The sequence below is a fragment of the Lepidochelys kempii genome, chromosome 11 (genome assembly GCF_965140265.1).
Source record: "Lepidochelys kempii isolate rLepKem1 chromosome 11, rLepKem1.hap2, whole genome shotgun sequence".
Lineage (NCBI taxonomy): Eukaryota > Metazoa > Chordata > Testudines > Cheloniidae > Lepidochelys > Lepidochelys kempii.
Window position 1 is genome coordinate 44,931,572 of NC_133266.1, and position 24,367 is coordinate 44,955,938.

The following is a 24,367-nucleotide window of genomic DNA, read 5'->3' on the forward strand; positions in this document are numbered from 1 at the left end:
TTTATTTTACTTTTCAGTAAGAAGAAAGAAGAGCTAGAGGGAAAAATGGTGAGAAGGTTTTAAGGCAAATACCTGTGATTGGTGAGCCGCCAGTTTTCTTTGGGTCAGTCCAAGTTAGAGATGCAGAATCATGCCTAACATCAACAATTTTGGGTGGTGGAGGAGCATCTGGCACATCTAGAAAATATGTTAAAAATAAATTAGCATAAAAAGGAAATATCAAGATTATATCATTTTTAATGAAAAAGATTATAATTTATGATTACCAAATGGATGTCTTGCAACCACAGGGTCAGATTTAAGGCCTTCACCTACTCCATATTTATTTTCAGCACTGATCCTGAAAGTATATTCATTTCCCTCATGAAGTCTTGAAACTCTAAATGTAGTTTTCTGGACAGCAGAAGCACATGTCACCCATTTATTGTTTATATTATCTCTCTTCTCTATGATATAATTAGTGATTTCTGAGCCACCATCATCTTTGGGAGGTCCCCATTTTAAGGTTATAGCATCAGCTGTGACTTCTTCAAATTTCACAGGTCCTGTTGGGATGCCAGGTTTGCCAACAACTTTTATGGAAATAGTGCCTTCCTTACTGCCAGCACTGTTCTTCAGAGTGATTGTGTATTTTCCAGCATCACCTTTCTGGCAGTCACGTACCAAAAGACTGGTGTTAACTGCTGTAGACTCAAAGGCAACTCTTCCAGTCTCAGTGAGTACCTGGTCTTCACCTTTCTTCCATGTTACAGTTGGGGCAGGTTTTCCTTTAATTGGGATTTTAAGATGGAAACTACTACCTTCTTTAGCTAAATAGCACAAATCAGGTAGAGCTCTTAAATCAAGATCGGGTGCCACTGCAAAATAAAAAGGTATCAGTTATTCTTTTGAGCATAAAAACCTTTATTTTAAAATGTTAATTCAGTTCTAAACTAAACTGATATGTATACATGCATGATGGGCACTATGTATAAAGCATCATATAATTTGGATAAATGAAAGAGAGTAGTCATGAATTTGGAGAAATACTTACCAACATCATCTCTTGCCACAACTGTAATCTCACTTGGAGTTCCATATCCAGCATCATTCTGTGCTCTTACTCTGAAAGTATACTCCTTCCCTTCCGTCAAGTCTTTCGTTGAAAACTGGAGGTTCTTTGACCTCATAACTTCTTGCCATGAATCATCAGAAGTCATAATCTCAACACTGTATGCAATGATACGGCTTCCACCATCACTGATAGGCTTTTTCCAGGCTAGACTGCAGGATGACTTTGTTACAGCCAAAGCTTTTAGGTCAACAACTGGGCCGGGTGTTTCTAGAAGGAATAAAAACATTGGTAAGTCTCAATTACACATTAAAAACAAGCTCATTTTAAAAGTAAAGTAGGAAAACAATATTCAGTTTTCTCACCAGAAGCTTTAATAGCATCCCGAGTTTCACAGGGGTCACCAATGCCGTATTCATTTTCAGCGAGCACCCTGAAAAAGTATGATTTCCCTTCTTCTAAATTAGTTATCCTGAAACTTGTCTTTGGGCATTCCGTTGAAACTGTGGACCATGATTTTCTCTCCGCATCTCGTTTTTCAACAATATAGTTTGTGACTGGACTGCCACCATCAATTAAAGGAGGCTCCCAGGAAATAAAGGCAGAGTCCTTAGATGCTTCTTTTACAATCAGATTAATTGGAGGTCCGGGAGTATCTATATGAATGCAAAATAAATATTTGATTTAATAATCAAAATACAGAAAATATTAACTGGTATTACATTAATTTTAAAAATAACTAATACTTAAGATTAGTAATAATTCTGGCACTTACCAAGTACTTTCACAACCATGGTGTATGATTTTTTGCCACTGCTGTTCTCTAGACTCAAGACATATTTTCCAGCATCATATTTGTTTACATTTTCACAGCGTAGGAAAGTGTCAAAATCAGTTGACTTGATATCTAGCCCTTTCCTGTCTCTTATGTTGGCATTCACTTTAGACCAACTAATCTTTGGAGGTGGACGTCCTCTTACTGGCACATAAATCCTCATTGTGACTCCAGCACGTAATATAAGTACTTTCCTCAGTTCTGCATCAAGATCTCCCTCAGGAGGAACTGCATTGGTAATTAAAGATGCATTATAAATTCAGTATTTAAATGTAGCACTAAAATTGCTGTGAGCAGAAGTCCCAGTTTACTGGCATTGTACTTGATTGGAAGGCCTGTTCCTGTGTCTCAGCTGGTGTTATTTAAACGGTGGTTTTGACCTAGATTCAAGATAATTGATAGACTGAACTCCTTCTGCAGTGCTTTCTCCTCCTCTCATCAACTACATCTCTTTTTCCCCCCACCCATCATGTGAATCAGTCCCTCTTCCTCCTTATCTTGAAAGAACTTGTAACTCAGCTGCCTGTCCTGTACTTTTTTACCCTGCACAAGCGTAACTATTACTGGGTGGTGCTACGTTTTTGCTTCATTTAGTTGTGTATGATGAAGTAGCCTGAATGTCAACGGGGGACAACAGCCCCATACAATTAAATCAGGCAAGATGCCCCAGAAAACCACAAGGTCTTAGTATAGGCAGCTGGGCTCCAAATTCCTTGAAAGGTAGGAGATACTGAAGGCCTGAGGAAGAGGAGAGAGAGATCTGGATAGTCTGAATGAGGGCTGGGTGGAAAAGGGAAAAATCTTGAAGACCCAAGAAGGTGGCAGAATTACTGGTGAGGAGACAGGAAGAGCAGGCACTACCTGCCCTAAAAAATGACTCCAATCTCATTCCTCTTCTGTTGCCAATCTTCCCACACTCTGTAAAACAAGCTCTCTCAGGCTCCCAGCTACCAGACCGTCCTGTGTTCTCTTGCTACAAGCTGTGACAAGCCCCTCCTTTAAGCTTCTAAATCTACTTCATAAATCTTCACTGAAAGCAGCAAGTTCATTTATTTTCCAGAATACTTACTTAAAATGTCTTTGGCAAGGTGTTTGTCAGGTACATCACTTGGGTCACTGTATCCAATCTTATTGACAGCATAAATACGGAACTGATATTCTGTATTTTCTGACAGTCCAGTTACCATGTAATGGGTATCCTGTAGGTTTTTCGGCAGATTGCATCTGACCCAGTTATCTGTGTCAGCTCTTTTTACTTCAACTAGATAACCAATAATGGGGCTTCCGCCATCATATGCTGGTTTACTCCAAGACAGGCTTATAGAATTGCGGGTTGTGTCAACCACTTTTGGGAAGGCCGGAGGGCCAGGAGGATCTGAGAATGAAAACAATAGGAAGTTACATAGAATATATTAAACAATAATACTGAGGAAAAGCATTTGGACATTTCAGAAGAAAATCAAAATAAATGTTTTTAACTTACACTGAGGATCACGAGCATATGCTGCCTTAGATGGTCCACTAGGTTTGCCTGGTCCAGCCTTATTCAGTGCTGTCACTCTGTACTCATACTCCGTTCCTTCTTGGAGTCCAGTGGCCTTTACAGTTCTTTCTATGACAGGCTTCCTGTTTACCTTTGTCCAGTTAACAGTCTTAGTTTCACGTTTTTCAAGTATGTATCCAGTCACAGGGGACCCACCATCATCAGCTGGTGGCTTCCAGCTAACAGTCATAAAATCCTTTGTTATATTACTAATTACAGGTGGATCGCAAGGCCCAGGTACATCTGTAAAGATTTATTGAAAATTATTTTCATATTCTTAAATGTGCATAAAAACAATTAATCACAAAACCATGCTAAGCAACAAGCTTACCATATGGATTTTTAGCAACTGTTGGCTCAGTGAAGATGGGATCTCCCACACCGTATTTGTTTTCAGCACAAATGCGGAACTGATATTCATGTCCTTCTATCAGTTTTTCTACACTGCAGCTCGTAATTGGTACATTGGCAGTGACTTGGGCCCAATTTGGTCTGCTTGTTTCACGCTTGTCAACAATATAGTTAGTAATTTCTGAACCTCCATCTTCAAGAGGAGGCTCCCAAGAAAGCATTGCACGATCTGCCCACATATTGGTGATTTTAACTGAGGCAGGAGGACCAGGCTTATCTGGAAAAATTAATGATCAATAGTTATATCTCTAGCTTTTGCTATATTATCCAAGTTATAAATATGGACTAATAAATAATCTTTAACCTACCAAGTACTTTAAGCTTAATGGTTGCTGATCTGGAACCACTTGCATTTTCAGCGGTAATAGTATAGTCTCCTGTCTGCTTCCTGTTAACACTGAACAACTCCACAGTGGACAGATTTCTTTTAGTGGTGATCTTAATGCCTTCAGCTGGTTTTAAAACTTCTCCTTCTTTCTTCCAAGTAATTATTGGCATAGGTTTGCCATACACATTAGCTTCAAGACAAACATTAGTTCCAGCTTTTACTGTAAGCAATGATTTCATAGATACATCTAGTTCTATTCTGGGAGGAACTGAAAAGAAACAAAAAGAAGACAGCTTACCAACCTAAAAGATTTAAACATATCATATGAATACCAGGTAAAAAAGCATGATTGAACATTATCACAGTTTGCAAATACTTCACAAGTATACATTCCTTACCATTTTCTGCCTGAATGGTCACTGGGTCAGAAGGCTCAGAAGGCCAGCTAATGTTAATTGCTGTCTTGGCAATTGCTCTAAATTGATATTGAGCATTTTCTTCCAAATCAGTAGCAGTGTATTCTTCTTGAGGAATTTGATGCGGAGTAGAATTGCATCGTACCCACTTATCACCAGGCAGTTTGCAGGCTTCAACAAAGTAGCCAATAATTTTGCTTCCACCATCATGCTTTGGTCTTGTCCATACAAGTGACACAGTACTCTTAGTGACATCAATAACTTCAGGTTTACCAGGAGGATCTAAAAACAAAGAAGACCATCATAAGTTTACCCTCATAAAAACATTTGTACATTTCAGAAAAAATATTTTACAGTGGTGGATGGTATTCATAGCACATCCCTCTAAAAAACCACAAAAATGCTAGATTACACAATATGTAGATACAGTGTATTCATATTGCATATAAAACATTAAAGAAATGGGAAAAGTGATGATTATAAAGTTGCAATTATTATTAAAGTAAATGTATTACTACTAGTTGTAAGTAAAATTAAATAACGTAAATTGACCATAAATATTAATGACATATAACAAATCATTTAAATGTTTTGCTTACCAACTGGGGATCTTGCCGTAACAAAATCAGTTGGCTTGCTAGGTTTGCTTGCTCCAGCTTTGTTCAGGGCATAAATTCTGAAAGTATACTCGAGACCTTCAATTAGACCTGCACAAGGATACTCTGTAGAACGCACAAGTGTATCATTAGCCTTCACCCACAGCAAACTATTTCTTTCTTTACGCTCTATGAGGTAACCAGTAATTGGACTGCCTCCATCACTGTCTGGTTTGTCCCAAGCCACAAAAATACAGTCCTTGTTGACCTTGGTAACACGCGCATTCTTTGGTTGACTTGGAACATCTGTGGAAAAACAAATCAGATAACATTACCGGTTCTTTTACTGTTAGAAGAATTAAAATCAGAGAAATGCCATCATTTAAAACTGACATACCAAATGGGAACCTTGCAACCATCTTGTCAGATGTGAGTGGCTCAGAAATGCCAAAACGATTTTCAGCACGAACACGGAACATATACTCTTGTCCAGGGATCAGTTTTCCAACTCTGCAGCTTGTCTTTGTGACAGAAGCTACAGCTGTTATCCAGTCTCCCCGACTTACATCACACTTTTCAACCACATAGTTTGTAATGTTACTGCCACCATCTTCGAGAGGCATATGCCATGCAAGTGTGCAAGCATCCGCATCTATATCAGAAATGTCAAATGGAGGCTGTGGTGGACCCGGGGCATCTGCATAAAGATGTAAGGTGAAAAATTTAAGAAAATAGTAGAGCATGAAATATCGTGTATCTAGCTGTGTAGAAAGTTAGGTTAAAAATGAAAGTTACCCATGACTACCACTCTGATTCTTTGAGTGGCAATACCCGAGCTGTTTTCTGCAGTAAGGGTATAGTAATCACTGTCTTTCCTAGTCACATCCTTAATGATGAGAACAGAAGAGTTTTCTGCTTTATGCACAGCCAGACGACTGGATGTAAATACATCTTGTTCTCCTTTCATCCATTTACAGATTGGCTGAGGTTTCCCATAGACATATGCTTCAATTCTGAGTTTCTGCCCAGCTTTAATATTAACATGATCTGGCATCAGGATCTTAGGTGGCACTAAAAAAGACAAACAAACACAAATATTTGTAACTCCCTGTGAAAAATTATTTTATTTTGTCATGCAAGTGTCCTCTGCATGTCTGCTGGAGCCCTGAGGATTTTATAGATAGTATCCTTAGTCTCAGTTCAGTAGGGATATTTTAATAGTCTGCACTACAGATCTGAATGATGTAAACACCCCTGAAACCAGATGCTCCATAGCTGTCAGTGTAAACGCTGACTTTCTATCTTTATATTCTGATTTAGAATGTAAGTGAATGTTTTTGTGTTCAGATTGTCTTCTCATATATTTGAACAGTGCCTAAGACACTAGCAGCACTTAAAAACCATTATCATCCTTTTAGCCAAGGGTAACTGGATGGCAATCTTTGGAGCATAGCTATGCCACTTAATCATCAGGAAGGGTCACTGTGAAGTGACATGACACACACTCTCTGACAGGGGGTTGAGTGTGCTGCTTTCCTGATGCCATCTTCAAATCATAGAAATTTGAGAGCTGGAAAGGACCTCAAGAGAACACCTAGTCTATCCCTCCATGCTGAGGCAAGACTAAGTATACCTAGTCCACCCCAACAGATGTTTGTGTAACTTGTTCTTAAAAACAGCTTAGACTTCCTGGGATTCAGGAGACTGGTGACTTAAAGTGTGATCTTCTACAGAAGTGCAGAAGAGATCATTTAAAAATTGATTTCCTAGGACTCCATCAACCAAAAACCTTGTTCATTTCATTATTAAAATAGATTTTAAATGGTATATATAGTAATAATTAGTTACTTACTGAGTTGTTCTTTAATTTCAAACATTCCTTCAGTTTCTCTTGGCAAACTTACTCCCACAGCATTTCTAGCTGCCACTCTAAATTGGTATTTCTTTCCTTCTTTCAGGCCAGCTACAACAATGTTCAGATCTTTGACAACGGAATATTGTGTCCAGCGATCCTCAGGTTGTTCTTCTTCTTTGTAGCTAATAATGTATCCATCAATTTTAGAGCCTCCATCACGCAGTGGTGGCAACCAGCCTAAAGTTGCACTGTTCTTTGTAATTTCGGTAACTTCAAGTTTTCTTGGTGGATCAGGCTCACCTTAAGAAAAAACAAAGCAGATATATTACAACATCATCACTTTAACTGGGCATGCTTTGGTAGAATTACTAAGAATTCTGATTGCTTAATTCAAAAAGGACTTTATTTAAAAGAGACATTTTTTTGATTTGGAAAACATGTCACATTAGAAACTACCAGAGTGATTAAATTAATATAGAGTTACAATAAGTATTCAGGGTTTTAATTTTTATTCAGCAAACATATCTGCACAGGAATATTTATTCCACTGTCATTGAGAGGTTAGCAGCAATACAGAATTTAGACACATCCACATTCATGAAAAATCAGAAGCTTACTGGAGATTAAAGCAAATAAAGATGCAAGAATAAAAGATCTACATTAAAAAATACTTACTTAGTGGATCTGATGCCAAGATTGGTTTTGGTGCTTCTGTTGGAACACCTGGACCATATTCATTGACAGCAGTTACTCTAAAGTAGTATTCATTTCCAGGTACAAGGTTAGCTACTTTGAAACTAGTTTTCTTTACATCTGCAATGATTGTTGACCAGGTCTTTCTGTCAGCCTCACGTTTCTCCAGGATGTAGTGAGTTACTGGACTACCACCATCATTCTCAGGTGGTACCCATGAAAGCTGACATGACATTTTTGTGACATCTGAAACACTGAACTTGGCCACAGGTCCAGGAGTATCTATAATGAAACATTAATTCATATATCAGTCCTCTCTTAAAAATCCTTATTAAATTACAATGAAAGTTTGGTTAATGACTTCCTATACATGTGGAATTAATATTAGCCATGTACAGTGATACTCAAATGATATTGTGAAAGGAGCCTTAAAAATCCCTGTAATAAATAATTAAATAATAAAACTGATGTGTTTACAAAATTGTTTGTGGCGACTCACCAAGGACTCTGACATTCACAAATACGGCCTTTTCTCCAGCTGGGTTAACAACTGTCAAAGAATATTTTCCTGAATCATCACGTGTAGAATTGGGGATGACAAGGAAGGCCATAGTGTCAACCAGATCAACCTGTCCTTTTCTGACCACATTATCAATACCCACTCTCCTCCAGGTGACTTTAGGTGCTGGTCGCCCTCTAACAATGCCAAATAGTCTAATGGGACATCCTGCTCTGACTGTGACTAATTTTCTTAGGCTTGCATCCAAATCAATCTCAGGAGGTTCTGAAACAAACGTTAAAGAAAAACAACAACAAAAGTTCAGAATGTGAAATAAAATCTAAATATAGCAAATAAATGATGCATGAATTCATAGATAAGATAGAAAAAAATCACCAAGTATTTCTTTAGGAGACACTGCTTCCTTCAGTTCAGCTGGTCGGCCAATGCCAACCTGGTTTTGGGCACAAACCCGGAACTCATATAGTTGTTTCTCATCCAGGCTGGTAACTGTAAATTCTGTATGAATAACTTGTGCAGTAACATTACATCGTTTCCATCCTACATCAGGAGCTGCACTTTCAACTTTTGGTCTCATTTCCACAACATATCCAATAATTGGTGCACCACCATCATAGACTGGTTTTCCCCATCCGAGAGTGATGGAACTCTTTGTGCTGTCAACCACCTTCAGATTAATTGGAGGACCAGGAGGTTCTGAAAGACACGATAAAGGGCAGGAAGAAGAATACATCTAAGCAACTAAGCAACCTGTTAATTAAATGTTTTATTTTAATAACAGTAAAATATATCACTACAGTACCTATTGGGTCTTTTGCCACTACCGGTCTCGATGGCAAGCTTGGTTCTCCAAGACCAATTTCATTTTCAGCCTTAACACGGAATTGATATTCATGTCCTGGAATGAGATCTGTAACCTTCTTGCGTCTCTCTGGGATTGCACTCTTAGTAACAGGAACCCATCTTAATGCTCGTTTCTCTTTCTTCTCTAATATATATCCTGTAATTGATTTGCCACCATCATATTCTGGTGGGTTCCAAACTACAGTCATCTCATTTTTACTGACTTTAGTGACTTCGGGGGGATCAGGACGGCCAGGTCTGTCATACTTTGTTTTTGCAATAATTGGTTTTGTTTCTGTTGGAGGGCCAGTGCCCATCTTATTCTCTGCTCGAACCCTGAAGATATACTCATTGCCTTCTATGAGGCGTGTCACATTTGCATGACTTGTTAGAACAGCAGCAGAGTATGTAGACCAAACCATACGCTTGCTCTCACATTTTTCTAAGATGTAGTTTTGTATTTCACAACCGCCATCATCTTCAGGTGGGTCCCAGTTGACAGTACACCTATCACTTGAAATGTCAGAGATCTTCAAATTTCTTACAGGACCAGGTTTATCCAAAACATTAACAGTAGCATAAGCTACAAAACTACCAGCTGCATTAGTTGCAGTAATCACATATTTACCACCATCACTACGCTTAGATTTTGTGAGAACAAATTTAGATGAATTAGAAGTTGTTTCAATTGTGACTCTTGGAGATTTGGTTAAATCTGTGGCATCTCTGTCCTTTGTCCATACCACTTCTGGTTGTGGCTTGCCTTTAAGTCCGGCCTCAAGTCTAATAGAGTCACCTGCTTTTACAGTTAGCACACCACTTAACTTCAGATCAAGGACTGGTTTCTGCAGTTCTTCCTTCACAACAACTTCACTTGTCTTCACCCAGTCACTTTCACCTCCCTCATTCTTGGTCTGAACTCTGAATTGATATATTTTATTTTCAATGCATTTATCAACCATGTAGTGTGTTTCCTTAATACTGCCCTTGTGCACCCTTTCCCATTCATCTGAATCCTTCAGTTTTCTTTCAACATGGTAAGATAAATTGGGGCTTCCACCATCATAATCTGGTCTTCTCCATTTCAGATACACAAATGTCTTTCCTGTTTCTGCAATGTGAAGGTTTTCTGGTGGACCAGGCCTATCGACAGGATTAATGGCAAGGATAGGAGTCTTGGTCTCAATGACAGGGCCTGGCCCTACTTTGTTTTCTGCACAAACTCTGAAGAAGTATTCATGGTTTTCTATGAGACTTGCCTTTACTAATCGTTTGGTAACATTAGAAGAGAGAATTGACCATCCTTTCTGGTTTGGCTCACGATACTCTACTATGTAATTTGTAATTTCTGAGCCACCGTTATCTACTGGGTTTTCCCAAGTGAGCATACAAGAATCTTTTGTAACGTAGCTTATCTTCAAGTTCTGGCATGGTCCAGGTCTGTCAAGTACATTAACAAGGGCAAATGCTTGAGCATGTCCACTGCTGTTCTTTGCTGAAATGATGTATTTTCCATGATCGTCTCTTGTGGCTTCTTTCACCTGCAGTTCAATGCGAGGGAATTCATGAACCATCTCAACACGCTTATCTTGGACTAATACTTTGCCATCCTTAGACCATGTTATGTCAGGGTCTGGTCTGCCTTTTACTCTACCAGTAATATGGATTGTTTGGCCTACTCTGATGGTGATTAAGTCACGACAGGTCAGATCTAGATCTATTTCTGGAGGAGAATGAATATCCTTTACAAGAACAGTTTCTGGCAGTTCTCTGGGCTCTCCTTCTCCAACGATGTTAGCAGCTTTTATACGGAATCTATATTCATTTCCTTCAATTAGCCCAGGTACCCTGAAGGCACACTGTGGAATGAGTTCATCTTTATTAATCCTATTCCACTGTGTAGTTCCAGTTTTCTGACATTCCACAACATATCCCAAAATAGGGCTGCCACCATCTTTGAGAGGCTTTGTCCACACCAGGTCAGCTGTTTCTCTGGTCTTGTCTTTTAGTTTTGGATTAATGGGAGGTCCAGGTGGTCTAATAGGGCGTGAAACTTTTACTGGGTCAGAAACTGGGGATGGTTGGCTTATGCCAACCATGTTTTCTGCAAAAACTCGGAATTCGTATGTGTTGCCCTCAAAAAGACCGGTGGCTCTGAACTTCAGTTGAAGCACTGGTGTCTTGTTGACACGTACCCATTTGCCAGATATTTCCCGACGCTCAAGAATGTATCCAGTTATTGGACTTCCGCCATCGGATTTTGGTAGGGTCCAAGACACTGTTGCAGCATTTTCTGTAATATCTGAAACCACTGGTTTACCAGGTGGGGATGGTGGATCAAACATATGTTTAGCAACTGTTGGTGTTGAATCGAGGGGTGCACCAATGCCTATCTTATTCTCTGCACGGACACGGAAAATATATTCACAACCTTTCTGTAGACGTGGAACCTTAAGTTTTGTTTGATTGATTCCTGAACAGACCACTCCCCAAGATTCTTTCTTGGATTCTCGCTTCTCAACAATGTAGTTCAGCACAGGGCTTCCACCATCATCTTTAGGAGGACGCCAGGAAATAATCATGTGTTCCGGTGTGACTTCAAGAATATTAATGGGGCCAGTGGGTGGACCAGGAACATCCAAAACAGTAAGATGAAGACCAACAGTTTTGCTGCCAGCTGCATTAGACGCTGTGAGAAGATATTCTCCAGTATCTTTTCTTACACAGTCTTTAATGGTAAGTACTGTTGAATAATTGTCAGTATCAATTTTGTAGTTGCCTTCTGTTTTAATTTCATTGCCATCAGTTACCCATTTTGCAGTGGGCACAGGTACACCTCTCATGATTGCAGGAAGTCTGACTGTGCTACCAGCTTTAACAACAAGACCTTCCATTAACTTCACATCTAGTTCCACATATGGAGGTACTGGAATTAGAAAAAAATATAGAAATTACAATATGATTTTTTCATGGTGAACACTAAAAGTAAGAAATGAAAGAAATCATACAAATTAAAAAGGTACCTAGTTTTTCTTGACACTCTATTGGTATAGTTGTATCTGGAAGACTAAGACCCGCGATATTCTGTGCTTTCACACGGAATTTGTAAGTCTTTCCTTGCTGTAGACCAGTTACAACACACTCTAGCATGGGTACAGTCTTGAACTTAATCCATTCCTCTGCACCTTCTTCTTGATACTCCACCAAATATCCATTGATTTCAGCACCACCATCACGATCTGGCCTATTCCAAACAAGGGAAATTTCTGTTTTGTCAACATCTACATGGTGCAGATTCTTTGGTGGCCCTGGAGGATCTTTTAAGAGCAAAAAACAAAAAGTGTAATAGGGTGAACAACCTACGCCCAATCAACACACATACACTATATTGTATTTGTACTAACAAGATCAGTTAATCAAAGTTCAAAAAAGACTCAAAATAAAACTCATCAATGAAAAATACTTACATAGTGGGTCCATAGCCTTGATTGGCTTGAGACAGTCAACATATGGACCTCGCCCATACTGGTTCTCAGCAGCAACACGGAAGAGATACTGAGTGCCTTCCATAAGATGTTTAGCCAGATGACTGTGTTTCTTGGAAGATGATGAGATGGGTACCCACTGGGCAGCAGCTACATCTTTCTTTTCCACCACATAGTTGGTAATGACAGAACCACCATTGTCCTCTGGTTCCTTCCAAGTGAGATAGCAAGAATCTTTTCTAACTTCACTTACTTGCAGATTTCTAGGTGGGCCGGGTTTATCTAATATTTTTTTTAAAAGTAAAGAATATTTATTTAATAAACAAAACTAATTTTACAAAATTTAGCACATTTCAATAGAAAGGAAATTTTTACTAAAAGTACTGCTTGTCATTTACAGTCCTTTTCTCATACAGCTCTTATATTATGTTTCTTTATTATTGATAATTTCTGCATTGAAATTATTCATTTGTTCTCTGCAGATCCAATTTCTTTGATCGCCAATAAAATTATAAAAAGCATACAGTATAAACAAAGTCAAAAAATAATTACCTAGTACAATGACTTTTACTGAAACAGTCTTTGAACCAACGGGATTCTCAACAGTCAAAGAGTAAATTCCACCATCTTCATGGACAGTGTTACGAATTTCCAGCTTACTGCCAACTCCCGTAACCTCAATATCTGCTTTGGGTGAAACCTCTTGTCCTTCTTTCTTCCATGACACTTTTGGGAATGGAATTCCTTTAATTACAGCACTAAGTCTTAGTGTATTTCCAGCTTTTATGTGTTGCTCCCGTGCCATATTAGCATCAAGTATCAGCTCTGGAGGTTCTGGGAGAAAGATTCCAGTTTTAGTAAACAAGCACATTTTGACAATATGTTTTATTCATAAACTTATCTGAGTTTATTTCACTTACCAAGCCTGTCCTTTACTTCTATTGGATCAGGAACATAAGCTGGTTCTGATTCACCTGCTGCATTGACTGCCATGACTCTGAACTTATAGGTCATACCCTCAGTAAGACCAGTGACTTTGTATTTTGTTTCAGGGCAGGAGTCTGCTGTAAGATTGGCCTTCTTCCAATCTTCATCTCCAACTTTCTGATACTCAACGAGATAGCCAATGATCTTGCCTTTGCCATCATGCCGTGGTGGTTGCCAAGACAAATCAACTGAGTTTTTTGTTTTATCCACTGCTTCAGGGTTAATAGGTGGACTTGGTTTGACTATTAAAAAAATCAGAAACCATTAAACCTATCTGAAAAAGATTTTCAGGAACACACAGAATATGAATGGATTTTGTTTTATACTTTACCAATTGGATCTTTAGCGAAGACTGGCTTTGAAGGTGGGCTAGGATCACCAACACCAATTTCATTTGCTGCTGATACACGGAATTCATATTCACAGCCTTCAAGGAGATCAGGTACCCTGAACTGAGTTTCTGGGAAAATCGGATCTTTGGTGACTCTGGCCCATCGATTAGACATTGTTTCCTTCTTTTCCAAAATATAAGTAGTTATTGGCTTGCCTCCATCATGTGGTCTGTTCCAAATTACTAAGGCAGAATTTTTGGTAACATCTTTAATGATGGGTTGCTCCGGTGCAGAAGGAACACCTGAAGAAATAATATTTTTAAATGAATTTATAGTATAACAAGCATTCTGATGGTTAAATTATTAAAATAAAGTAGCAGATAAATAACATACTGAAACGATCCTTGGCCTTCATTTCATCAGATACTAGGGGATCACTTATGCCATAAAGATTTTCAGCATAAATTCGTACAACATACTCTTTTCCCTCAAGCAGTTTAGGAATTTTGCATGTTGTCTTGACATTGGCAGATGTTACTGGCATCCAGAGATCCCTGTGTGCATCTTTCTTCTCAATAATATAATTTGTAATTTCACTACCACCATCATCTAATGGAGGTTTCCAGGAGACGATCATATGATCTTTATGAACTTCATCAAAAATAACTGGACCTACTGGAGGCTGAGGGCGATCTGTTAAAAGAAACAATGAACAGAAAAACCCGACAATACACAGATTGAACAGTGTCACTATTCTACTGTAAATATAACTTGGAATAACCTAATTGTTAGAACAAAGAACTGGGAATCAGGACACCAACGTTCTATTCTTGGCTCTGCTGTTCTCTCACTATGTGATATTGAGCAAATCACTTTCCTTTAGTTTACCCATCTGTAAAATGAGACTAATACCTATCTTATTGGGCTTAATTAATTAATGCTTACAAAGTGCTTTATCATATTGCATTGAAATTTGCTAAAATAGTGCAAAATATTATTATTAGAGCGTGTCAAATTATTCATTGTAAATAAACTTAAACCAGCAATTAATTGAATACTCAAAATCAATGAATAACATATCACAAATAATAAAGGAGTGAATTCACAGTATTTCTATAAATAACTCATTTTAATATTCACTCTTTCTTCTATTTGATCAGTTCTAATTATTATTAAAAGCAAGCATTCTTATGGCTCCGTTACACTTACCAACAACAGTGACTTGACAAAGACCTTTTCTTGATCCGGCGCTGTTCTCTATGATCACACAATATTTGCCTGAATCTTCTCGGATAGATTTTAATATCCCCAAGCAAAGGGTTGTTGGAGTGGTCTGAATCTTTGTGCGCTTATCTTCTTTAACTGTAATTTCATCCTTTAACCAAGTCACCTTTGGTGCAGGCTTCCCTGAGTAACGTCCGGTGAGGCTGAAAGCTTCACCAACCCGAACAATTAGCTTGTCTCTACAATCAAGTTCAAGTGTTGGAGGAGCTAAAAGATATCATTGGGGAAAAAAAAGGTAAGTAGCAATATTAATAAAAAAATTATATACCCAAAAATTGTTTTCAAACTGAATTATGAAAAATAGACCCATACCAATTTCATCCTTGCATGTGATTGGTTTTGTGCAGAAAGATGGTTTTCCTTGTCCCACAATATTGCAAGCACTCACACGATATTCGTAAGTGTCACCTTCTTTCAGTCCTTCAACAGTGTATTTCCGATCAAGCATTTTCTCCTTTGTAACCCTGTGGAATTTCTCTTTTCCAATGAGACGGCTTTCTAGGACATACATAGTTATGTCGGAACCTCCATTATATTTAGGTGGGTTCCAAGTCAATGTAACAGAATCCTTGGTAATGGCTTTTACCTCCAGATCTTCTGGACGCTCAGGTACAGCTGTAAATAAACATAAACAATGTGGTGAATACATTTTTTTTTGCCAATCTCCCTTCTATTACAATAATCTATAAAACAAAAATGTACTTACATATTGGTTCTCTGATGACCAGCTCTTTTGTTGTCTCAACGAATGGGCCCATGCCAATAATATTCTCAGGTGCAATTCGGAAAAAGTATGCCTTGCCTTCAATCAGCCCTTGAACAGTAGCATTCTGTCTTGTGACTGTATAGGTTACTGGGGTCCAAGCTTTACGGTCAGCTTCACGCTTTTCAATAATATAGTTGGTGATAGGAGAACCACCATCATCCTCTGGAGAAAACCATGTCAGTTTGCAAGAGTCATTGGTTAGGTTCTCAGTAAGGAATGGAACACCAACTGGCCCTGGTACATCTAAGATGGAAAGAAAAAGTATACATTTAGTTTTATGTACTGGATTTTATGAAACCATATTTTTAGAACAAAATTGTATGCAAATTCTGAACTTCTGATTTACCTAACACATCAACAATAATAGTCTTCTTCCGTTCTCCACCTGCATTTTTGGCAAAAAGAGTGTAGAGGCCTTGGTAACTTCTCTTGCAGTTCTTAATAACCAGAGAAGAGCTGATGGCTGTTTCTTCAATTTTAGCTTCTTCTGGTAAAGCTCTTTCATCCCTGCTCCATGTGACTGTTGGAGGTGGCTTTCCTGAGACGTAAGCTATGATCCGGATCACTCCCCCAGCATGAACAACAATTCTGTCTCTGACACTAGCATCCAAGTGAAGATCAGGGGGGACTGTAAGAAATAAACAAAATGATTCAATATATTTTCTGTTTGTTCACTTTGATTGGTAAAAATGTTAAAAATAAAAATTGTAAAATACCAATTCTATCCTTCAGTTCAATAACTTCTGTAACTTCGCCAGGCTCTCCGATACCAGCAGCATTTATTGCTCTAACTCTAAATCTGTAGAAACTTCCTTCTTTTAATCCTGTCACAACAAACTTGGTTCCTCTTATTTCTCTATCTTTTACCTGGAAAAAGATTATAACATCAGTCAATATCAGAAAATCACAAACACCACAAAGGAATTGGCTATTGGTGGCACTCATGCATCCGAAACAACTGTTATGGTATAACTGTCCAACATCCACAAGTACAGCAGGCTCTAAATGCAGTGACACCAGCACTGTTCAAATACAAGGAATGGGCATTCCACAGAGAAGGCATTCAGGACATCCTGGTGCATATGAATGATATGCGGATTGAAGGGAACATTGTGAGGGGAATATAGGGTAATGGAAATGCAGGAGAGTGACTTGGAGATGTACTATCATGCAGATTCATCAGTTTGAACAATTCCTCTAACTAGGGAGTCATAAAGGAGCCATAGCAGTTACAACAGAGTCCATGATCTGAGGCAGATGAATGGCTGCATAGGGTTCCTGTACACCAAAATGCCAGTTTGGAGGTGAAAGGAGGAAAAGTGGGAAAAAATCCCTTTCTCATGAGCCTTTCTGGATCTCTTGTGCATAGCCTGTTTACATGGATTTTATGCACAGGTTGGGGCAGCATTTGGCTTATAGCAAATATGTGAAGAGGTGCAAAAGTAGGCATACTGGACAAGTGGCATGTATTTATGACCAAATTGCTGGTTGGGAAACATTAACTTCTGTTCTATATGCACCAGTGAGATTTTCAGTAATGTATTATTGAAGAGCAGTAGGAAAACGTGGAGGCATTGTTTGCAAAGTAACTAGGAATAATTTGACATTCCATTGGCTCCTTTACTTATGTACCTAATATCCACTTTCACATGAACCTTCTGCTCCTTTATTGATAACTATAAACATACTTTGCTGCACAGAACTGTGATGTTTAGAGAACCTGAGTTTAGGAAAATACTGAGGTATCTTAGACACCACAGTGTGGCAAATATTAACTTTTGAATTTGGCCATATATTTTAAAACTACGAAGATAATTATTGTACAAAGAAGACATGATAATTTGTCCCATATAGTTGGTGTAATGAGAATATGTACAAATATACATTAGCGAAAAATATTGTTTAAAGATAGAGGAAACGCAAATCCTATAATAGTATTTCACCTACCTTTTCCCATTCTTCCTTTCCTTCCTCTTTATATTCAACTATGTAACCAGTGATCTTAGAACCACCATCCTTTAATGGTGGAGCCCATTCCAGATCAACAGATGACTTTGTCCAGTCAGTAACTTTTGGAATTGGTGGACCAGGAGGGGCTGGAAAATAATATGATATCATTACATTATAACAATACATTTTTTCTTCTCAATGGAACATTTTCAATGTGAAAAATATAAATTTAACATATTTACCAATAGGGTCTCTAGCAATTGCTGGGTCAGATGGCATGCTTGGTGGACCAACACCAGCTGCATTAATAGCCAATACACGGAACTGATATTCTGAACCTTCAATAAGACCAGTAACTTTGTAAGAAATTCCTAGGGTCATAGGTTTGATAGGATCACGGTTAACCCTTGTCCATCTCTTTCCAGTGGTCTCTTTACGCTCTAGCCAGTAACCTGTTACAGGAGAGCCTCCATCATATTCTGGTTCCTCCCAGTTGACAATCATGGAGTCATATGTTATGCTGCTAACCGTTGGCTTGTCGCATGGTCCAGGAACACCTGGAAAAAAAGTTACACAAATTTTGTAACAAAATGTTAAAATATAAAATGTCTGTGTCTCATTTAACTGTCAAGGTTAACATTCACTTGCCCTCTGTGTACCTTTCTGTGGCCAGTGTGTGTAGGAAAAGTTTGTAATATAGTCTTCTTTTCTCAGACCTAGCATTCCCTTTCTGTTAGACCAGCAACTAAGAAGCTAACTCCCTTATTCTTTATTGTCTTTTTCCATAACTCAAGTTAAGGAAATAACTCTTCCATAATGGTAAGGTCAGTATTATCCCAAATATAACTGTATGATCCAGTCCAGTTTCAATAAAACCAAATATAGTTGTATTTTAAGATATAGCAAAGAAAAGAGACAAAACATTAACATTTTAAACGTTAACTACCTAACAGGATATCTATGGTAAAAATCTTTCAAACTATTCTAGAAATTTCAGATATGTGGTAGACATAAAAGCAATTGGTAATTTACAGCTTTGCCATAATAGATGAGCTGATTCTTTAGACTCTGCATTGTCAAAGTCACTACAAAGCATGAGAACAACTAACATTTGAACACAATATCATACTTACTGAAAAGGTTTCTTGCTGTTTGTGGTTCACTATCAAGAGGCTCCCCAATGCCAAATTTATTTTGTGCCATGATGCGGAACATATATTCATGGCCTTCCAGCAATTTGGGCACAGTGAAGATGCATTCCTTTGGCTCGTTGGTAACAGGTACCCATGTTCTTCTATTAGCTTCCCTTTTTTCAATAACATAGTTTGTAATCTTAGAACCACCATCATCTTTAGGAGGAAGCCAAGACAAGGTCATCTGATCAGTTGAAATGGATTCAAATTTAATGGGTCCCTCTGGTGGTCCAGGACGTCCTGAAAGTTAAATTTTAAGAATTATGAATGCATAATTAAAATACATTTAAAATAAAGTATCATATTCACAGAATCAACACATGCAATTGTACAAAACCCCTTGATATTTACCAAGAACATTCAGCCTCATCTCCTTTGAAGCAGTTCCCAGATTATTTACAGCAGTTAAAGTGTACAAGCCTGTATCTCTTCTGCGAGACTGTTGGATTAGTAAGGTGCAAGTATCTTCGCTCACAACCTTATTGACATGTTGATCATACAGTACTGGTGTTTTGTCATCAGGTTTCTTTGGAGTAGCTTTAAACCACGTTAATGTGGGGAATGGCACACCCTTTATCTTGGCTATAATGTTAATATCTGTTCCCTCCTCAACCTCCATAAATTCTTTGAGTTCAATTGATGGTGGACCTAGTATGAAACACAAAAAACATAAATTGCCATTAAAAGGGATACAAAAGCAAATATACTTTTAAAGTTGTATAATGAAATGTTCTGTTTTCCAGCATTGTTCAGTACTTACATGTTTGGTCTTTGACAACAATTGGGCCAACTGTAGCAGATGGTCTGCTGGGACCCGCTTCATTTACAGCTTTGACCCTGAATTCATATTCTTCACCTTCTTTCAGGTCCTCAACAGTAAACTTTGTTTCCTCTACATCACGTCTATTGCACTGTTTCCAAGACTCTTTCCCTTCCCCAGTACGATCCCAGTGAAGACACTCAATATTATAATGTGTAACAGGGGCACCACCATCATTCTTTGGAGGTTTCCATGTCAAGCTAACAGTGTTTTTAGTTACAAGACCAATCTTGAGTTTGATAGGTGGATCAGGAGGATCTTTAAAAATCAAATAAAAATTGGAATCAACCGACATTATAGTAGCATTTGGTTATCAAAGGAGATGTTCCATTTTGATTTAACTTACGGATTGGATCCCTGGCTGTGGTCCGTTGGATTGTGTCTGCAGGCGGCCCAATACCAAAGCGGTTTTCTGCACGTACACGGAAGAAATATTGTTGCCCGGCTATGAGATCAGGTACAATGAAGGAAGTGCTTCCACAGTCTGGATTGACTTTTGTCCAGGCCTTCCCTTCAACAGTCCTCTTCTCTATAACATAGCCTTTGATTCTGTCTCCACCGTCATTGTCTGGCATCTTCCATGAAAGTTTGCAACTACATCTTGCTATATCACTCACTTTCAGGTCTTTTGGTGGCCCTGGCACATCTGTTAGCATAAAAGCACAACAGAAGCAGTTTTAGATAAATACCTAGAAAACATGAAAAATTCTATATGAATACTCCAACATGTATATGGCGTACCAAGGACGTTAACTCTAACGTTTACAGTTTTCTGTCCTGCTTTATTCTTTGCTGTAATACTGTATCTTCCAGAATGGCCTCTGTTACATTCTGGGATAGTAATTATTGAAGTAGTATTGGTTACTTCCAGCTGCAAATAAAAAGAAATATATATTGATTATAAATAATTACAAAATGAAAAATTTAGCAATATAGAAACAATTTAATTTTTTTACATTACCTGAGCATCTTCAGGTATATTATTGACTCCATCCTATAAATAAAGAAGAAAAAGTAAACGTAACAGAGATTTCTTTAAATAGTTAGCAACAGATTAAAAGAACAGAAAGAACAGAAAAGAACAGAAAGTAATCAGTTCTTTTAATAACCTTTATTGCCTTCTTGGCTTCTCCTTCAAATTCCCAAGATGTTTTTGGAACTGGACGCCCCTTTATAATGGCTGGGATTTTAATTGTTGTACCAGAACGAACAGAGAGAAAATCTTGTGCTCCAATATCAATAAAAACTTCTGGTTCCTCTGCAAAAAGATTTAGAAATATAATTGTTAGATGAGTTATTGAAATTAAAATTCAGCCAGCTATGCATGAAAACCTCATGATACATTCCAAAGCATGCACAGTATACATCAGGACAGTGGCTCTTAACCTGGGGTGCGAGATGCCCTTTCTGGGGGTGCGAGACATGCCGGATTTTTTTAGAAGGTAAATCATCGAAAACACAAATTAAGCACAGGCATGTAGGTACAACTACTTTGTTTAATCAAATCTATGTATTTATTAACATTAGACATTTTTTAGCTATTACTGTAATATACAAACAAAAATATATCTAGGTTTGAAGAACTGACCTACTTCAATGATTTTTGATAACGGCTGCAAGAATATATTTTGAGAACCAAAGGGGCACAGGCTGCAGTAAAGATTAAGAACCACTGCATCAGGAGGACCCCAATGCTCTGTGGGGCACTTGTTGCTGTTGCTTTTTCATTGGGCACAATGTAACCTTTATGTCTAGTTATAACGCTTGTCAGATTTCTGGTTGGTGATATCCTATTCAAGGTCACCAGGTCACTTTCTTAGATTTCCAGCTTCTTTGTTGATGTTCTTGAATAATTCTGTGTACTGGGCTAGGTCTACCATGGTGGGCCCTGCTGTTTGAACTTGGTCTTTACCCCTCTTTGTCTCCTAATGCACATGCACAGCAAACGGTAGGATTTATCTCTAAATATCTAAATTAATTCCAAGACTCTTACCTAGAATTTCCTTGACAGGTATTTCTGATGTTGGAAGACTTGGTTCAGATTCCCCAGCAGCATTTACAGCTTTCACTCTAAATCTGTACTTTCTAAGTTCTTTCAAGCTGGGTACAACACATTCGCAAGTAGGGAATAGTTTGTCTAGTTCATTCACCTTCTTCCAGTCAGTACTACCTTCTTCTTGCATTTCAACAATGTATCCTTTTATAGGACTGCCACCATCTTTTTGTGGGGGTTTCCATTTAAGAGATATAGTGGATTTGGTTCTATCTGTAACCTCTGGGCATGATGGTGCACCAGGTACAACTTGTAAGAAAATGCAAAAAGTTTTGGCTGGGAGTTAGTGTCTATGTATTTTCAATTTTACATTTTAAAATGCTGTAATGTCAGCAAAAGAAGTATTTTTCTATACATTTGTCAAAAAGAATGGTAGTAAAAATTGAGAATACTGCAAATATGTATATTTACAAACATGTTATGTATATGACATATATGATATGTGAAATTGTTATACGTTTTTTATATTTACAACACATATAACAATTATACATACACTTAAAGCAAAAAATATAAACATTATTCTACTGTAATAATATTTAACAACAAAGAAGAATAAATCACTGATTCTGAACTCGCTTACACCAGCTTAAACAGGAGTAGTCCATTGAAATCATTGGAGTTAAACTGATGTAAAAGTATGGCACGTGAGATCAGAATTAATTATCTGAACTAAAATAAAAATAATTAATAGTTAATCAGAAAATCATTACACTGAAAACAGAATGGCATTATGTAGGCCCCAGTCCTGCAAACATTTCATCAGTCTAGTCCCACTGAATTCAACATCAATAAGGGTTACAGAATATAGTTTTTATGTATTATAACCTTTAAAGCAACTCATAAAAACTGTATACTTACATATAGGATCTGCTGCTAAGGCAGGATCTGATGGTTCACTGGGAGGGCCAATTCCAGCAATATTTACAGCCATTGCTCTAAACTGGTATTCAACGCCTTCAATCAACCGCAAGACATTAAATTCCAGCCCTTTCATTACTGGTTTTGTTACTGGAGCTCTGTTAACACGTGACCAATAGACACCTCCGACTTCTCTCTTCTCCAACCAATACCCAGTGATTGGGGCTCCACCATTGTCCAAAGGAGGCTCCCAAGTCACCAGCATTGATGACCTAGTGTGATCTAAAACTTTTGGTTTTCCAGGAGGTCCAGGAAGGCCATATGGATCCTTAATGACCACTTTCTCTGAGAGGCACTCATCACTTGTCCCATATTTGTTTACTGCCCTGACTCTAAACTGGTATTCACCATTTGTTGCAAGTTTCCACACCTGAAAAACAAGATTTAAATGAATAAATAACTGTTTCCAAAATAAGTATATGTTAAATTTTCCCTCTTTTGATGCTGTTTAATTAAACTCTTCCTTAGTTATCCCAGTGAATGGCTACAAGTACCTCTATATGCTGCACCATATAAACTTGTATATCATGCACACAGAGCCAAGATTCAGAGTAACAGCCGTGTTAGTCTGTATTCGCAAAAAGAAAAGGAGTACTTGTGGCACCTTAGAGACTAACCAATTTATTTGAGCATGAGCTTTCGTGAGCTACAGCTCACTTCATCGGATGCATACCGTGGAAACTGCAGCAGACTTTATATACACACAGAGAATATGAAACAATACCTCCTCCCACCCCACTGTCCTGCTGGTAATAGCTTATCTAAAGTGATCATCAAGTTGGGCCATTTCCAGCACAAATCCAGGTTTTCTCACCCTCCGCCCCCCTACCCCAACACAAACTCACTCTCCTGCTGGTAATAGCCCATCCAAAGTGACCACTCTCTTCACAATGTGTATGATAATCAAGTTGGGCCATTTCCTGCACAAATCCAGGTTCTCTCACCCCCAGAGAACCTCCTGGATTTGTGCAGGAAATGGCCCAACTTGATTATCATGTACATTGTGTAGAGAGTTGTCACTTTGGATGGGCTATCACCAGCAGGAGAGTGAATTTGTGTGGGGGGGGTGGAGGGTGAGAAAACCTGGATTTGTGCTGGAAATGGCCCAACTTGATGATCACTTTAGATAAGCTATTACCAGCAGGACAGTGGGGTGGGAGGAGGTATTGTTTCATATTCTCTGTGTGTATATAAAGTCTGCTGCAGTTTCCACGGTATGCATCCGATGAAGTGAGCTGTAGCTCATGAAAGCTCATGCTCAAATAAATTGGTTAGTCTCTAAGGTGCCACAAGTACTCCTTTTCTTTTTACAGAGCCAAGAGTGAATGAGAATGTCATAATGCTCTTGGTCTTTGAGGTAGGTGCAGACATCAATCCACTTATTTGTTCCTACCATTTGGGCTGTTTGCCCTTTCAGCAAGAGGGCAATATACTGGAGGGAAGCTGGAGGCTAGTGCTACTAAGAGATACAGCAGCAGGTCAGAA

General features: G+C 38.3%; 1 protein-coding gene across 1 annotated transcript in view; it reads right to left on the reverse strand.

The window, feature by feature from the left end:
• TTN (titin) overlaps window positions 1–24,367 on the reverse strand; it is a 468,699-nt gene that overhangs the window by 47,878 nt on the left and 396,454 nt on the right. Inside the window, exons 267-306 of the mRNA XM_073306908.1 lie at window positions 22,823–23,252; window positions 21,902–22,210; window positions 21,018–21,166; window positions 20,870–20,902; window positions 20,650–20,779; window positions 20,255–20,554; window positions 19,849–20,166; window positions 19,440–19,736; window positions 19,029–19,328; window positions 18,138–18,452; window positions 17,893–18,041; window positions 16,662–16,812; window positions 16,292–16,573; window positions 15,886–16,188; window positions 15,492–15,794; window positions 15,105–15,386; window positions 14,289–14,588; window positions 13,895–14,197; window positions 13,497–13,805; window positions 13,129–13,410; window positions 12,559–12,858; window positions 12,115–12,408; window positions 9,051–12,017; window positions 8,624–8,944; window positions 8,228–8,512; window positions 7,711–8,010; window positions 7,033–7,335; window positions 5,976–6,251; window positions 5,578–5,877; window positions 5,184–5,486; window positions 4,567–4,866; window positions 4,149–4,436; window positions 3,761–4,057; window positions 3,370–3,672; window positions 2,956–3,261; window positions 1,827–2,114; window positions 1,417–1,707; window positions 1,034–1,321; window positions 267–857; window positions 73–177 (exon numbers count right to left, since the gene is read on the reverse strand). Of these exons, the coding sequence (XP_073163009.1) occupies window positions 73–177; window positions 267–857; window positions 1,034–1,321; window positions 1,417–1,707; window positions 1,827–2,114; window positions 2,956–3,261; window positions 3,370–3,672; window positions 3,761–4,057; window positions 4,149–4,436; window positions 4,567–4,866; window positions 5,184–5,486; window positions 5,578–5,877; window positions 5,976–6,251; window positions 7,033–7,335; window positions 7,711–8,010; window positions 8,228–8,512; window positions 8,624–8,944; window positions 9,051–12,017; window positions 12,115–12,408; window positions 12,559–12,858; window positions 13,129–13,410; window positions 13,497–13,805; window positions 13,895–14,197; window positions 14,289–14,588; window positions 15,105–15,386; window positions 15,492–15,794; window positions 15,886–16,188; window positions 16,292–16,573; window positions 16,662–16,812; window positions 17,893–18,041; window positions 18,138–18,452; window positions 19,029–19,328; window positions 19,440–19,736; window positions 19,849–20,166; window positions 20,255–20,554; window positions 20,650–20,779; window positions 20,870–20,902; window positions 21,018–21,166; window positions 21,902–22,210; window positions 22,823–23,252 (13,951 nt within the window). The remainder of the gene's footprint in view (window positions 1–72; window positions 178–266; window positions 858–1,033; window positions 1,322–1,416; window positions 1,708–1,826; window positions 2,115–2,955; window positions 3,262–3,369; window positions 3,673–3,760; window positions 4,058–4,148; window positions 4,437–4,566; window positions 4,867–5,183; window positions 5,487–5,577; window positions 5,878–5,975; window positions 6,252–7,032; window positions 7,336–7,710; window positions 8,011–8,227; window positions 8,513–8,623; window positions 8,945–9,050; window positions 12,018–12,114; window positions 12,409–12,558; window positions 12,859–13,128; window positions 13,411–13,496; window positions 13,806–13,894; window positions 14,198–14,288; window positions 14,589–15,104; window positions 15,387–15,491; window positions 15,795–15,885; window positions 16,189–16,291; window positions 16,574–16,661; window positions 16,813–17,892; window positions 18,042–18,137; window positions 18,453–19,028; window positions 19,329–19,439; window positions 19,737–19,848; window positions 20,167–20,254; window positions 20,555–20,649; window positions 20,780–20,869; window positions 20,903–21,017; window positions 21,167–21,901; window positions 22,211–22,822; window positions 23,253–24,367) is intronic.